The sequence below is a fragment of the Cyprinodon tularosa genome, unplaced genomic scaffold (genome assembly GCF_016077235.1).
Source record: "Cyprinodon tularosa strain WSP-4 unplaced genomic scaffold, ASM1607723v1 ctg70, whole genome shotgun sequence".
In the NCBI taxonomy this organism is placed as follows: Eukaryota; Metazoa; Chordata; class Actinopteri; order Cyprinodontiformes; family Cyprinodontidae; genus Cyprinodon; species Cyprinodon tularosa.
In genome coordinates this window covers 2,858,727-2,873,099 of record NW_024039452.1, presented here as the reverse complement: position 1 = coordinate 2,873,099, position 14,373 = coordinate 2,858,727, and the positions used below count along the sequence as shown (strand labels likewise).

At 38.5% G+C, this 14,373-nt stretch overlaps 1 protein-coding gene across 1 annotated transcript in view; it reads right to left on the bottom strand.

Moving 5' to 3' along the window:
* Nucleotides 1–4,192, bottom strand: part of LOC119772148 (serine/threonine-protein phosphatase PP1-beta catalytic subunit) — a 43,588-nt gene extending 39,396 nt beyond the window's left edge. Inside the window, exon 1 of the mRNA XM_038268457.1 lies at nt 4,054–4,192. Within this exon, the coding sequence (XP_038124385.1) occupies nt 4,054–4,105 (52 nt within the window). The 5' untranslated portion in view covers nt 4,106–4,192. The remainder of the gene's footprint in view (nt 1–4,053) is intronic.
* Nucleotides 4,193–14,373: the final 10,181 nt, after the last annotated feature.

Genomic DNA, 14,373 nt, shown 5'->3' with positions numbered 1-14,373 from the left:
CTGTACCAATTTTTAAACGTTTAGTTAGATTAACAAATCTTTTTAGTTCAACGATAACAAATGGAGGCAGCAGGAATTGATGTGCTTTATCTGATTTCAAGGCCCAAATTATCGTCCTGCTGAGGTATCGCTCCACCTTTAGTTTGCATTACTGTTTATGCAAGAACATCTTGTTAATGTTTCCTTCATGAACAAAATGATCCAGTGGGCTGATTACCTGGAACAGACAGCGGCCTAAACTCATAAAATAGGTTATATTAACAGTCTGGGGAAGCTCAAAAATTTGCCAGAAGAAATTAAGATTCATGCTTCATGAGGTGGTTTTTATTTCAGCCTTGTCAACAAGAAAAGCAATGACTTTAGAGTGACTCCAAAGGTTTATTTTAGTTTGGAGAGATGTGGTAGGAAATTTTTTTTTTTTTTTCCTATTGGCCCGCTGCACAAGCTGCTGCATGATGGGATTGCTTAGCAGGGACGTCCATCTGAAACAGCTGATTTTAGGAGCCGCTTGTGTGTCATTCAGAAGCATGTCTGTCATTATATCCTTTTTTCCTCGGCCTCCAGACTCGCGTTCACGAGTCTACGGAAACCGCGGCAGACCAAACCAGATGAAAGTGCGCATTCAGCTCGGCAAAGAACTCATGCTCTTCCTCAACACTGAAGTCCTCAGACATTTTTCTTTTGTTGTTTCTTTCTTTGCACAGGTAAACAGCACATTTCTTCTTCTACGCTTGCATTATTGGCAGAGCAGACGCTGAATGCGCACTTTCATGTGGTTTGGTCTGCCGCGGTTTCCGTAGACTCGTGAACGCGCTTTCAGGAAATCCTATACACTACTGTTTATGCTCTAAAAACATTCTAAATGACTTTGTTTCGAGTAAATTATGGACGCTACTCACTCAGGACACTTGGAATACATTGGACGAGCAGTATGGAGGAATATTGACACGTTTTTTGTGGACTTTTATGGACCTTTCTGCCTCGGGCATCATAGACCTCCATTATTTGAATGTCAGCAGACAGCAAGAAGCCTCCCAGATCTCCAGATGCATTTGAGATATCAAAAAAGTACTCCAGAGTGTTGTTCAGCATGGGGGTGAGTAGAAAATGAAGACTAATCATGTTTTGGGTGTACTATTCCTTTAAGGCATCAGCTTAAACTGCGAGTTGGATGACAACAGACGACCTAATATTACTGGTCAGGTTATTCCTCTGGGAATTTACTAATTTGACTTTTACTCATTCTAAACGCACAAATTGTGCAAATGCTATAAACCATTTAAAATCCCTCTACACGCACAAACTTGTCTTGGTGATGCAGAACAACATCACCTCTACTTTCACTACATCTAATGAGATGCTGAAATGCAGCCTAAGTAAAGAACAAACACGTCAACAAAATCTTTCATATATATATATATATATATTAGGGCTGCAACAACGAATCGATAAAATCGATAAAAATCGACTTTTAAAAGCGTTGGCAACGAATTTCATCATCGATTAGTTGTGTCGCGCGATTATTGCGTCATCCGCCGCGCCGTCATCACTGCCTCTTGACTGAAAGAGGAAGAAAAAAAAATATGGCAGAGCGAGTCAGCGCCGCAGGTGCAGTGTTGCCAACTCAGCGACTTTTCAGACATCTCCAGCGACTATTTTTCAAAAAAGCGACTAGCGACAAATCTGGCGACTTTTTTCGGTTTCACTGGCGGCTTTTGGAGACTCTTACGTGAAAGCATGTATCGTTCCTACTCTGCCGTGGGGCGCCTCCCCCCGCTCCCGCAGGAGTCCCTCTCAGCTGCATTCAGAGCCTCAGCGTCCAGACTGCAAATGAAGCGCGCATGCACCGGGATTGACGGCGCAGATTGATCACAATAATTAAAATAGCCTGCGCGTTGTAAAGCGAAAAAAGTGATAACATGCAACTTTTTTCAAAAGAAATGAACATGGCACGGAACCACCATGTTTGTTTGGTTTTAAAGTGGGGAAACGTAACGTTAGTTTCTCAGGTAGCTCATCTGATGCTTTCCTTACCGTGTTAGTAGGTTACAGACAGTGATAAGGTTGGCTACTTATTTTACTTTTAATTTCATTTGAATTAGCTTAAGCAGCGTTTACATTTACTTTATAAATAAATTAACTTGCAAATTATGAGGGCAAGGCTTTTAAAGTTTAAATCTTCTGGCAAAGATAAAGTAAAGAAGATCCTGCAATTTATGGAAGTAAAGCAGAATAAAATCCAGCAAGATCAGTAATATGTCAATTAATTATCTGCCACATTCCCATGTAAATATCTGTCTTTGGAGGATGTGTTTTTTTAGCACCCCTAGTTCTCTCATTTTTATTCCAAATACAATTTATAATTTGAATCACAGGGCTATTTTTATCTCTATGGTTCAGTATTTTCTCAAGTAGCAACTTTAACTGCTATACTTTCCTGTCTTAAAAGGCAGAACTCTTCTAGTCTAAAAAAACTTATTTGTTGAAATGGGGGGGCCTATTGTTTGAACCCCTTAGAGGCTTTTAAAAACAAAAATGTCTTTTTTTGCGCTTTATGAAACAAAGTAGCCTATATTTTGTGGATGTACAGCTACATTTCTCATGTAAGTTTGCGTAGTTTTAACACAAAAATGTATTTTTCATATTGCACCAGTACAGTTAATGAGCAACCTGTACTTGTGTGCTTGTTTGTTCTGTCTAAAATGTTTATTTTGGAATAAAGAGGTTAATATAAAAAATATTTTTTGTCCGATTCATCGATTAATCGAAAAAATAATCGTCCGATTCATCGATTTTTAAAATAATCGTTAGTTGCAGCCCTAATATACATACATATATATATACATATATATATATATACATATACATATATAGACATATATATATACATATACATACATATATATATATATATATATATATGTATACTTTTTCTTTGAACAAATTCTAATAGTTTTGTTCCTGATCCTGTAGATGTTTTTTTATAAACTGCTATGAATAGGTGAAACCTTTGTTTATTTTATACAGGTGTTTCTTTCCTTTTCTTTTTTTATATTTTACTTTCTGACTAAGAATTTTTCTGTTATTGTTTTCACTTCTACACTAAATGAACCAAACAGAAATAAAAAACTCAATTGCAAAAATCTGCTTCTTTATACAAAAGAATCCAGCTGCAGACCTGTATATTGTTTAATAAAATATAATTTGCTTTGAATGCAAACTGGGTCATAATGTCCGAAAAGAATTTGAGGTTTCATCCACATAATTGCAGAAAAAGACAAGCTGTTTAACCTGGTTCTGGTTTGTTTTCTTTGATAATGAACAATCAGGTAAAAACACTACCAACAGCAGGTTAGAGCTTCACAAAAACCTGAGTTTAACAACCACATCCCCTCTCTGCTGGGTCCACCTTTAGTTATATGTCTTATGCTTAGCTTTGGAGACAGAACGAAGCTTTAAATAAAAGGTTTCCTAGTTTGGAAATGTTTCAAAGGCCATCCTCCATGCAGGTTTATCTTAAAGTGGAAGATAACCAAGGCCTGTGTACATTTCTTCACTCACACAAACAAAACACTGACGTCTTCAGCTGGGAATTATTCCCCCAAACAGCAAAACTGCTTCCTTTAAGTTCTACCTGCGGCTAAAAATAAGATTTTACACATTTTACACAAGTACTGCAACAAGAATTCAGGCTGGAATAAACTGTAAGGTAGTTTAAAGACTAACGTTAGTGAACCAGTTAAAGCTTAAACAGTCCAAACAAACTAGGAATACAACATTTAAAGACCGAAAACATTACGATGTGCTTAAAAAAGAAGCCTGTTTTGGACTAATATAGTCTTTCTGAGTCATGAGAAAGGTAGTAGCAGCTGGCTGAGAGGTGTGCCTGTGTTCTTGGACAGAGAGAGAAGGGTTTTACTGTAGGACGTTAAGCTAGCAAAGGAGTCAAGCTAATTTGTTCGTTTTTCCCTACATTAAAATTAATGTAACAATCAACAAAGCTTAAGAAAATATTCAACAAATTATTAAGAATGTAAACTGTGAGAGTCTCACCCTCTAGAAGCCTGGAAATCAACGAGTCCACGTCCAACTCCCCCTCCGCCATTTCTGTAAGCAGAGCTGTCCGCCAACCGCCGCAGTCTGGAGCGGAGGGAGGGAGGCGCCGCCTTAACCGGCAGCGGCAGCCTGGAAGCCCCGCCCACTCATGTCACAGCATTGCGTCCACTGCACCTCGGAAATATCAAACACTCACCCAAATGGAATGAAATTGTCCACTTTCTTAAAAGATATGACAATCTGAAATGATAACATATGTATCTTCATGGAAAGATGATTATATATATTTACTGAAACGTTTAATCGTACAGCAAAAGGCTTAGCTAATGATGGAATTCCTTGAAATGGTAAAAATGCCCTACTGACTTTACAAGCACCACTAGCGTTTGTATTGTGCCTCAGGAGAGCAAGAAGATCAATTCTTAAAATCATGTGATGTAATGTGTTGTCCTTGTCATCATTCTTGGAGCTGATTGTTGTAGTAACTAAAATAGAGTTGTTTGTGTTTTTTGATGTTTTATTTGTTTGTTTATTTTTTATGTTTTGTTGAGAGAGCATAAATTGTGACATTATAGTACTAACTTCTGTCTTGCAATAATTTTAAGATAATAGCATATGGGTTTTGCAGCATTATTATAGTAATATATGAACATAAATTTGAGACAAATTTGAAACACATTTCAAATTCAATTCAGTTTGTTTATATAGCGCCAATTCACAACACATGTCTTCGCAAGGGCACTTTATAATTGATCCAGTCAAATTAATTCAGTTTTCTAACTTAGCAAAACCAGTTGATTGCATTGATTTATTGACTTGAAGGCAATCCATCACACTAAGCATGCTTGTAGCGACAGTGGAGAGGAAAAACTCAGCTTTAACAGGAAGAAACCTCCAGCAGAACCAGACTCATTGTGAGCGGCCATCTGCCGAGGCTGACGGGGGTTCAAGGAGACGGAAGCAGAGACACAGAAAGTAGCAGCCAGGCAGATGAGCTCAGAACCAGCTATGATGTTAGAGGATGAAGAGAGCACTTCCAGCCAGTCTCAGAGAAACAGGTCTACACTGAAAAACAGGCTGAACTGGAACCTCCATCAACAAAGGTGTTGATGGCAGCAGCACAGCTGATATTTCTCTCCAGGATGGAGTCACAAACAGGAACAGACCAGATGAAGCTACTATGAGAAAAAGCAGAGAGAGCAGAACGTTAGAGATTGAACTAACAGATTCTGCAGAGTGGGAGAATAGAGATAGAATGAAGCAGAACAATGAAAAATGGGGTCCCTGTGTCCTCCAGCGATCTAATCCTATAGCAGCATAACTATAGAGATAGCTCAGGATAACCTGAGCCACTCTAACTAGAAGCTTTATCAAAAAGGAAAGTTTTAAGCCTAGCCTTAAAAGTAGACAGGGTGTCTGCCTCACGGACTAAAACTGGTAGTTGGTTCCACAGGAGAGGAGCCTGATAACTAAAAGATCTGCCTCCCTTTCTACTCTTATAAATTCTAGGAACCACTATTAGGGACATAAGGAACAATCATATCTCTGATGTAAGATGAAGCTTGGGCATTTAAGGCTTTATATGGGAGAAATGTTAAATGGCCAAACTGATCTAAGCAATTAATTTTTCAGATTAGACACTATCGCTGTCATTAAAAATGTGTTTATGTTTGCTTTGGAGTTCAGTGAGTCACAATTAATAATACATCTATTGCGACCCTATAACGGCAATAACATGTGCAATGTGTAATGTGTAATTTACCATTTGATTCCCTGTGCAATAACTGTTTCTCTTTAATTGACACCCAGTGCAATAACTTGATATATAAATATCCATCTATATAAATACCATGTAAAGACCCTGTGCAATAACCCTGTATCCTACTATTAAAAAAAATTAAAAGTAAAAAAGCTGCCATATGTGCACTGTATATACTGCATAAATCCCATGCATCTTTTTCTTTCTTTGGCACATTCTTCTTTGACTATTTTAGCTGATGTAATGGGTAAATTTCTCCACTGTGAGATCAATAAAATCAATCTACAAGTGGAGTTTGACAGTTTAGGTTTTGAACTATCTTCACTAACTTTCAAAGCAAGGGAAAGCTGCCAATAGAGATGCAGATGATTTATTTATGGAGATAAACAGCTTTGCAAAAGATAATAAAAAAAAATGCATACAGAAAAATAATTGGCATACAGCACCCCCTGCTGGCCAAAACATATACAGCGGTTTGTAAAAGTGGTCAAGTAAGGACGGAATCCCTCCATTCTTTGCTAAAAACCGGCACACTTTTATTCTAGACGACTGGAAAGCAACTTTAACGGTTTTATAAAGATGTTTGGTAGTGAATAAAGGTCAGCGGATCAACCAGCTTTGACTTTAATGTGAGTGGATGTTGTTTCCGTGAGGATAAAATCCTGAGCGCACACTATCAACAGAGACGGAAATGGATGCGGCATTTTTCTCCTCCTGTTATTGCCTCGTCTGCTCACTACTTATTTTTTTTCGGTTCCTTTAAAGTGCGTCATCTGGGTATTTCCGCAGTGTTATGAGTGGGCGGTGGTTAGTGGCGCTGAGAAGGAAAATCAGAGTTTCACTTCTGTGTCAAGTTACACAGCAGACTGTACCGGAAACAGATACTTTTACTTTCCAAAGTAATGATCTATAGTAACTTTATCAAAGCAGAATTCCCTCAGCATGAGGTCGAAACCTCAATCTTTCTCTATGAAGACTGGGAATTAATTAATGTCCACTTTTTCGCATGTTTAATTGGGAGGCAGAATAATCACTTTCCTAGTTCTGTGTTTTGGTCTGGCTTACAACATAGAAATAGAACTTTATTGATCTCCCCATGGAGAAATTCACTCTCTGCCTTTGATTAATCCACTTGGGGAGCAGTGGGCTGCCATTGTGTGGCGCCTGGGGAGCAGAGTGGGGTTAAGGGTCATTGCTCAGAGACCCGGAGTAGAGGCTGTAGGGATCAAACCATGTACTTACCAGAGGTGTCAAGTAATGAACTACAAACAGAGATGGCAAAAGTACTCACTTTCCGTACTTGAGTAAAAGTACAGATACTTGTGTTAAAAATACTCTGGTAAAAGTGGAAGTACTGATTAAACTTCTTTACTCAAGTAAAAGTAACAAAGTACAGGCTCTAAATTTACTTAAAGTATAAAAGTAAAAGTAGAAACCACTTTTTTCATGCCGTTGCCTATTTTAAATGGATGTCTGCCAATAGGACTAGATCTCCGTTGTGTTCATTTTCAATCATCTCGTCGTCCATGCTACTATGCTAACGCCACCGCCACCAAGCTGCAATGATTTGCAGCGAATGAATACCGCCAAATCTGTCGATTCATCCTGTAGTGGTGCCTCAAATGCAACGTAGATTCCCATCCAATTAGATTGAATTTGGTATTGATGACGTGAAAAATAATAACGGTAACTCCATTGAAATGATTCAAAACTAAAGTAACGAGCTAATTTTTTAAAATGTAAGGAGTAGAAAGTACAAATATTTGTGTAAAAATGTAAGGAGTAGAAGTAAAAAGTCGCCATAAAAATAAGTAGTAAAGTAAAGTAAAAATATCAGAAAAATCTACTTGAGTACAGTAACGAAGTATTTGTACTTCATTACTTCCCATCTCTGACTACAAATACTTCATTACTGTACTTAAGTACACTACTCATGACATTTTCACACAAGTATCTGTACTTTCTATTCATTACATTTTTAAAACAAACGTTACTCGTTACTCTTGGCTTCGGTTTAATGTTTCTAAATATTTATTTCCCGTCATGTGCTCCATCCAATGCAGATCATTGGCTCCATTCACATCTAGTGAAAACTAGTGGAATTGGATGAATCATATAACGCAAACACTCATTGGTTAGCTAAAGGAAATCATCAGAAGCAAGCAGGTGTTCTTCAAACTGCAAACGTGAATTGTCTATGCCACGCTACAATGTCGGATTCAGAAAAAGATGTTGAAATGTCTGAAAGGTCGGACACAGGCGAGAGCGTATCGGGAGACGGAGACCAACAAGACCTCCCTCATCCTTGGCCCTATCTCAAAGAATTTTTCAAAATAGTCGAAAAATTTAACTTTCAGTTCATATAGTGGCATCTGGCTGTTTTTTTAAGGTTACTTTATACTTTTATACTTTAAGTAGTTTTTGGAGCACATACTTATAATAATTTATTTACATAATTTACATAATTTATTCCTCTCACCTGTTTCCTCTTGGTTATATTCATTTCAGCCTGAGTATTCAGTGCCAGATCATTAACTGTTTTTCTGTTAGCCTGTCTGTTCAGTTTATTTCTTGGTTCATGTCCTGGATCCTGTCAGCCAGTGGAAAGAGGTTTTTATGTTTGTCTCGTCTCCTGATCGTCCACTGTTCCTCCCCTGCGGAGTCCTCTGGGTTTTTGGCTCTATATGCGGGGAGGTTCAGTTTTTATCCAAGTAAGCCTGGCTCCAAGGTGGAGACCAGTTTAAAGGTCCTGCATCAAGTTCTGGTTCCACGTCCTATCTCGGCTACCCTCTTCCACTTAGCCTGCTCATCTGCACCTGATCCTGTCTGCTCCTGTGTCGGACCCAGTCAGACTCTGAACCCTCCTGGGAAGTTGTGGATGCCTGGAAGTTTGGATCCTGCTACCTGTTCTGTTCCTGCCTGATCTGGATCATGTTCCTCTCTGTTCTGGATCCCTGACCAGGATCGGCTTCCAGCATGTCCTCTGGGATTGCAGCACTTGGGGAAATTCTTGGACTGGACTGTTAAACCAGGTAAGTGTCTCTCCTTGAATACTGGGTCCATCTGTCCACGTTGCATGACAACTTTTTCACTTTTACTTAAGTAAAGAGGTCAAGTTAATACTTTTACCAACTTTTACCAGAGTGTTTTAAACTGCAGTATCTATACTTCTACTTAAGTAACAAATGTGTGTACTTTTGACCCCACTGGTACTAGCAACCTTCTCAGAACACAAGCGCACTGCTCTAACCACCAAGCCAACACTCCCACATCCTAATATCTAAAATAACAAAAGGTGTAAAACTTCAAGAGGTGTTAATTTTTTTTTGTGAGACCCTAAATATCCAAGCCACCTTAAGCCGGGCTTACACTGTGAGATTTTTTTTTTTTTTGCCATTTTTTGGCTGACTTTCCAGTTGTGCGAGAAATTTTCGATCGGGCCCTTTTGTCAATGATTTTGTCTCTAAAATGTTTGATTTGAACTGGTTTCCAGATTAGTCATACTCACTGAAAACCTTCATCTTTAGGTCCATCCTCTCATCATCATCTTAAAACCATACGACATATATCTGCTGTTAGGATTGGGTATTTACACTCAGCCACTTTCTGTACCTCTACTCTTCCCAATCCATCATTGGAGCTGACTCGATCTCATTCCGACATACTCTCTCTTTTGCTTGTACTGACTTTCTTCCCGCCATCCTCATAAAACATAACTACACCACCTCAGGCTCTCCTCCATCAGTACTGAACACTCACTAAACATTACAGTGTCATCTGCAAACGTCATAATCACTCTCCTAATTCTCTTACTTTTCAAAATTCAAAACAAGAAGAAAGTCATAATTGATCAGGCATCTGATCCCTCATTCATCAAGAACTCATCTGTTGATACCCAGACCAAATCCAGAAATGTTTAGGTTCCTATACGTAGATTTTTAGGGATCTTTCCATATATGCACTGGAAAAAAAGTAATTTTTTCTTAAAATAAGTGTATTTGCTCTTGGATTGAGGAGGTAAGGGAGACATTTTGCTAATGGAACAAGACAATTTACACTTAAAATAAGAAAAAAACAATTACATCGTCTTATTTCAAGTGCATATTCTCTAATTATCTTATTTTAAAAGTAAAAATACTCATTCCATTGGCAAACTACCTCAATTACATACTCAAATTAATGGTAGATACACCTAATTTAAGAAATGTTTACTTATCTCTAGATAGTTTTTCCAGTGTGGTGTTCCGGTTGCCCCCACACTAATAAGTTCAGATTATTTATTAGATGCAGTCATCTTCATGAAAATTCTTTTAAAGTTCATATTCAGATCTGTTTTGTAGAAAATTAGAAGCTAACACATTTTAATAAAAATGCCACAAATTTGACATTTTGAAGCTTATGTATGTCAGAGAGTTGGTTTGATTATCCCTGTCAAACACCTCACCACAGTCAGTGTAGCATAACGTCAATCCGAAACACAAAGAGCAGCAATATATGTTTTTATTTTTAAATTAACCCCTAGCTTTTATGTTTACTTTGGATAAGAATGTAGTATTCAATCAAAATTAAATTATTTAGTTTGTAGAGATAGAGGCTGGGTCTGCTGAGGAAGTCCAAAACTTCAGCCTTGCACTTCAGGAGGCAAACATTTTAAAGATTTCTACATTAGTGAGTCTTTGCTTTTGTCTGGTTGGGTCCGATTATTAGAACCTGTTAGAAATAACATAAAATAACATGAAAAAAATATAACTTTCATCACGTGGTAATAAAAGCTAAATGGGCTGAGGCTTCCCATTTAAAGTTTACATCATCTGTTAGATGTTATCATTGTTTAAATCCTCTTTATTCTTCTACTTAACTCTAGTAAAGATAAGTAATGGAATAACAAATATCACAAACATCCCTTATTAGATTTAAAGAAATAACAGATAAGATCAGAAAGTAAACATTGCTGTAGAAATCATAAAGACTGAAGTAAACACCTACTCATATCTTGGTTTTTTGTGTGATTTTTTAATGTTACGCTCAGGTACAATCTGAGGGGCTTCACTTTGTTTTATTGTTTCTGTATATAAATATTTATTTTTATTTGATCTTTTCTATTATATAATTGATATAATATATATATATATTATTATTTTATTATTATTATTGTCAAGTTAAACCAGGAAAGGGCAAGTGACACTTTCTAATGTCCACCCGCCTGGTGTGCTTTGAACTTGAAATCAAGCGCTCTCCCTCCTCAAGCCAAACACCTAATTTAGAAATAACCCTGCTCACCTGGGCTTCGCAGAAGGAGAAAGAACTCCAACTCCAAGCTACAAGAAAAGACACCACCGGAAGGAGATGAGAACATAAAAAAGTATCTTACATGATTCATATATTTTGCAGTACAACCAAAATAAATTTTGTTTGTTTGACATCATGGTATTCAGTGCTTGCAATATGCACTTTATTGTTTGTTGATTTCATCTATAGTTAGGTTTTAAAAGCTGGTTGAATATGTAAAACATTCAAGAGATTTCATTGTAATTTCTGGTGTGCATTTTATTACTTTGTAGGTTCTCAACCTACTCACATGTTTGTGAGATGTGTATGAATCAAGGAAAATGATAAATAACCAAAGTTGAGTTGTCCCAGCATCCTTTGGTTGTGGCTAGTCCCTTTAAAGTTTGGGCAAGAGCTGGAGAATCTAAGAAAAACTTGACAATAATAATAATAATATTATTATTATTATAATAATTATATAATCAGGGCCGGAGCTAGATGGGGGGCCAGGGGTGGCCGGCCACCCTTAGCAAATCATTGACCACCCCTACCATTTTTCCCCCTCTAATACAGATGTTGGCAGCAGTAATACTCTCAAGTGGAATATTCCAAACACTCTATTTTTTTGTGGTTAATTATACACATCAATATACTATCATCAAAGATGATAAGTACATATTTCATGCTCTTTTCAGAGCTACGTTTGGTGTTATATGGGGTAAAGAGAAAATGATGTGTCCCTCCAAGTTATCTAGGAGTCTTCAGTGAAATCAAAGATAAATCATTTCAATAAAAACTTATCAAGTAATCAATTTATGTAGATATTAGTGCTTGTAAATATACATTTTATGCAAAAATGTTTATTGATACAAGTAGGTAAGTAATGACAATGGAAAATATTTACGCCCTAGAACTCAAAACTGAAAGAGTTTTATCCACTATACCTTTTATCTAGAAATTATGGATGTTTATATATATGCGTCTATTTGTCAGCAAAGGCTGTAGGAAAGTATAGTTTGTCTTTATTTAGAAAATATGGATATTTTTCTCGTTAATTTTCCTGTTGGAACAGTGTGGACTGACCCTGAGGTTCTAGTGCCTATGTGCTTTCGGCCACCACTCAGTGTACATTTGCCATTGCCAGGCCACCCTTATAAAGATGTTTCCCGTGGCTCCAGCATTGCGGTGGCTGGGGGTTTTCCTCTGGGCCTTCTCTCCTCCTCCCTTGATGGGGGGTCAGATTTCCTGGGTTGGCCCCTTCCTGGGCGCCTTTGCTCTTCGGCTCCCTTTGGGCGTCTGGGGTTTTGGGTCCCCCGGCGCTCGCCCAGTTGCGTCTTTGGCTCCTCACAACCACTATTGAGAAATTTTCTACAGGTGCTTGGTTCCAGGTAGCCTGGGTGCCATTCCGAACTTAGTCTTTTTGCAGATGATGAAGCAGACCGAAGATGTTTTATTGTTATCTCCCTTTTATCTCCTCTTTCTTTTATCTTTTATCCTTTTTTTCAGTTTTTTCTTTTCTGTTCTACATTGCAGTGTCCATAAAATCTGTACTCCCTGCATAAATTATAATAAAGCTATTCAATGGTTTAACGACACAACAATAGGCCCGTAAACAACATCATCTGGTTGGGCCCCATATGATGTACAACACGTGATAACGGTTCAGGATACGGCGACAGTTCCATTAAACGACCAAGAAGATACAATTAAGAGGTTGTAGGCCGGTAAGCAACTGCTTTCTCTGCTTACCGATATTTACGCCTTTGATGCCATTTATATGCGTAAATCAAGTGGAACACTGTGGCGATAACCGTACTGCTGTAGCCTGATTAACCAGACTAAATGTGAGATTAAATGTGTAATTTAGTCTGGCCCCGATTAATGAGACATCGGAAGATTGTTGATGAGAACAAACCATGTCTGTGCCTATTGGCCAACGCTCTGACCAATGAGCGCAACTGACTGTGACGTAGAAAGCGTGAGAGAAAGCTGGTGGGGGAGTGTAAACTAACAGCCTGTCGGTTAAACGGTGAATACATCCTTCTTAAAAATGAATGAGCATAGAGCCTCTTCCTGCTCACGTTTCAACCAAAATCCCAACTCTAATCCTTCCAGAACTGATTCCAAAGCTGAGTCAAACGAGAACTGTTCAATAGTTGTTGCCATCTTCCATGTTGTGCTTTCGCCAGCATTGTGCGGCGAAAGCACGCCCTCAAATCCCCTCAAATCCCTGCCCGCTTTGCATCCAAAAAATTCAAAACATCTCTGCGTTATGATTGGCCCGCCAGTTCTAAGGTCTGGGGCATTGATAGAGGCTAGACCAACTCGCAGGCAAAAATGATGAACGCTGGTGGGTGGGGCTAGTTCACTAGGCAGATTATACTTCTGCAACAGCAAACATGAAATGTCGCTTGGGTTTGGTCGCGAAGTTTTGCTGGTATGCTTATGCACCATCGGTCTGGAATTTGTAGGGAAGCACAGCAGATTCCTCCAAAAGCGCAATGGGGGGAGCCTATTCAAGAACTCACAAGAACTTCGGCGGATTGTCACGAGAACTTTGGCGGCACCGGCGGGAGTGTTGATCTTCCAAAAAGAACAATGGCACGTCTGCAAGATATCATGGTCACGGAGATGGATCTAGAGTTGTCGGACATCGAAGAGCAACAGGTTCTCTTAATGGAGAGAACCTCCTCGACTAACCTTTCGTCGTAGTTGTCCATTGTAGTTGTTCCTCGGTTTTAAAAAATGGCGTGCCCTGGCACCGAATCGAGAAGTACAACCACACAGACAACCAGAAAGGCATACCAAGGACCAATCACAGCTGCTTCTTGTCTGCGAACTTCCGCAGCTTTGCGACCGTCCAACCTGTAGTTAGGATTTTTTGGAGGTGCGCGACAACGGTCGTAGAACCTCTGCGAGGGGGCGTGGTCACGCACAGAGACAGATTTGACGGTTGCAGAGGCTATGCGTCAGAAGCATAATTGGCCTTAAGAGGTCGTGGGCCCGTAAGTAACGGCTGTCTCTGCTTAACGATATTTACGCCATTGAAGCTATTTATATGCGTAAATCAAGCGAAACACCAAAGTGATAGCCATACTACTCCACTTATGAAAGCAAAATCTGTTGGGCTATTTCTTAAAAATCAAGACAATTATTCTTATTGCCACATTGCCAGACAGGACACTGTTAAAAAACTAAAATAAAATTCTGGCTACGCCTCTGAATATAATTATTATTATTCAGTTATATATGTATTATTATTATTATATATGTATTATTATTGTATTTTA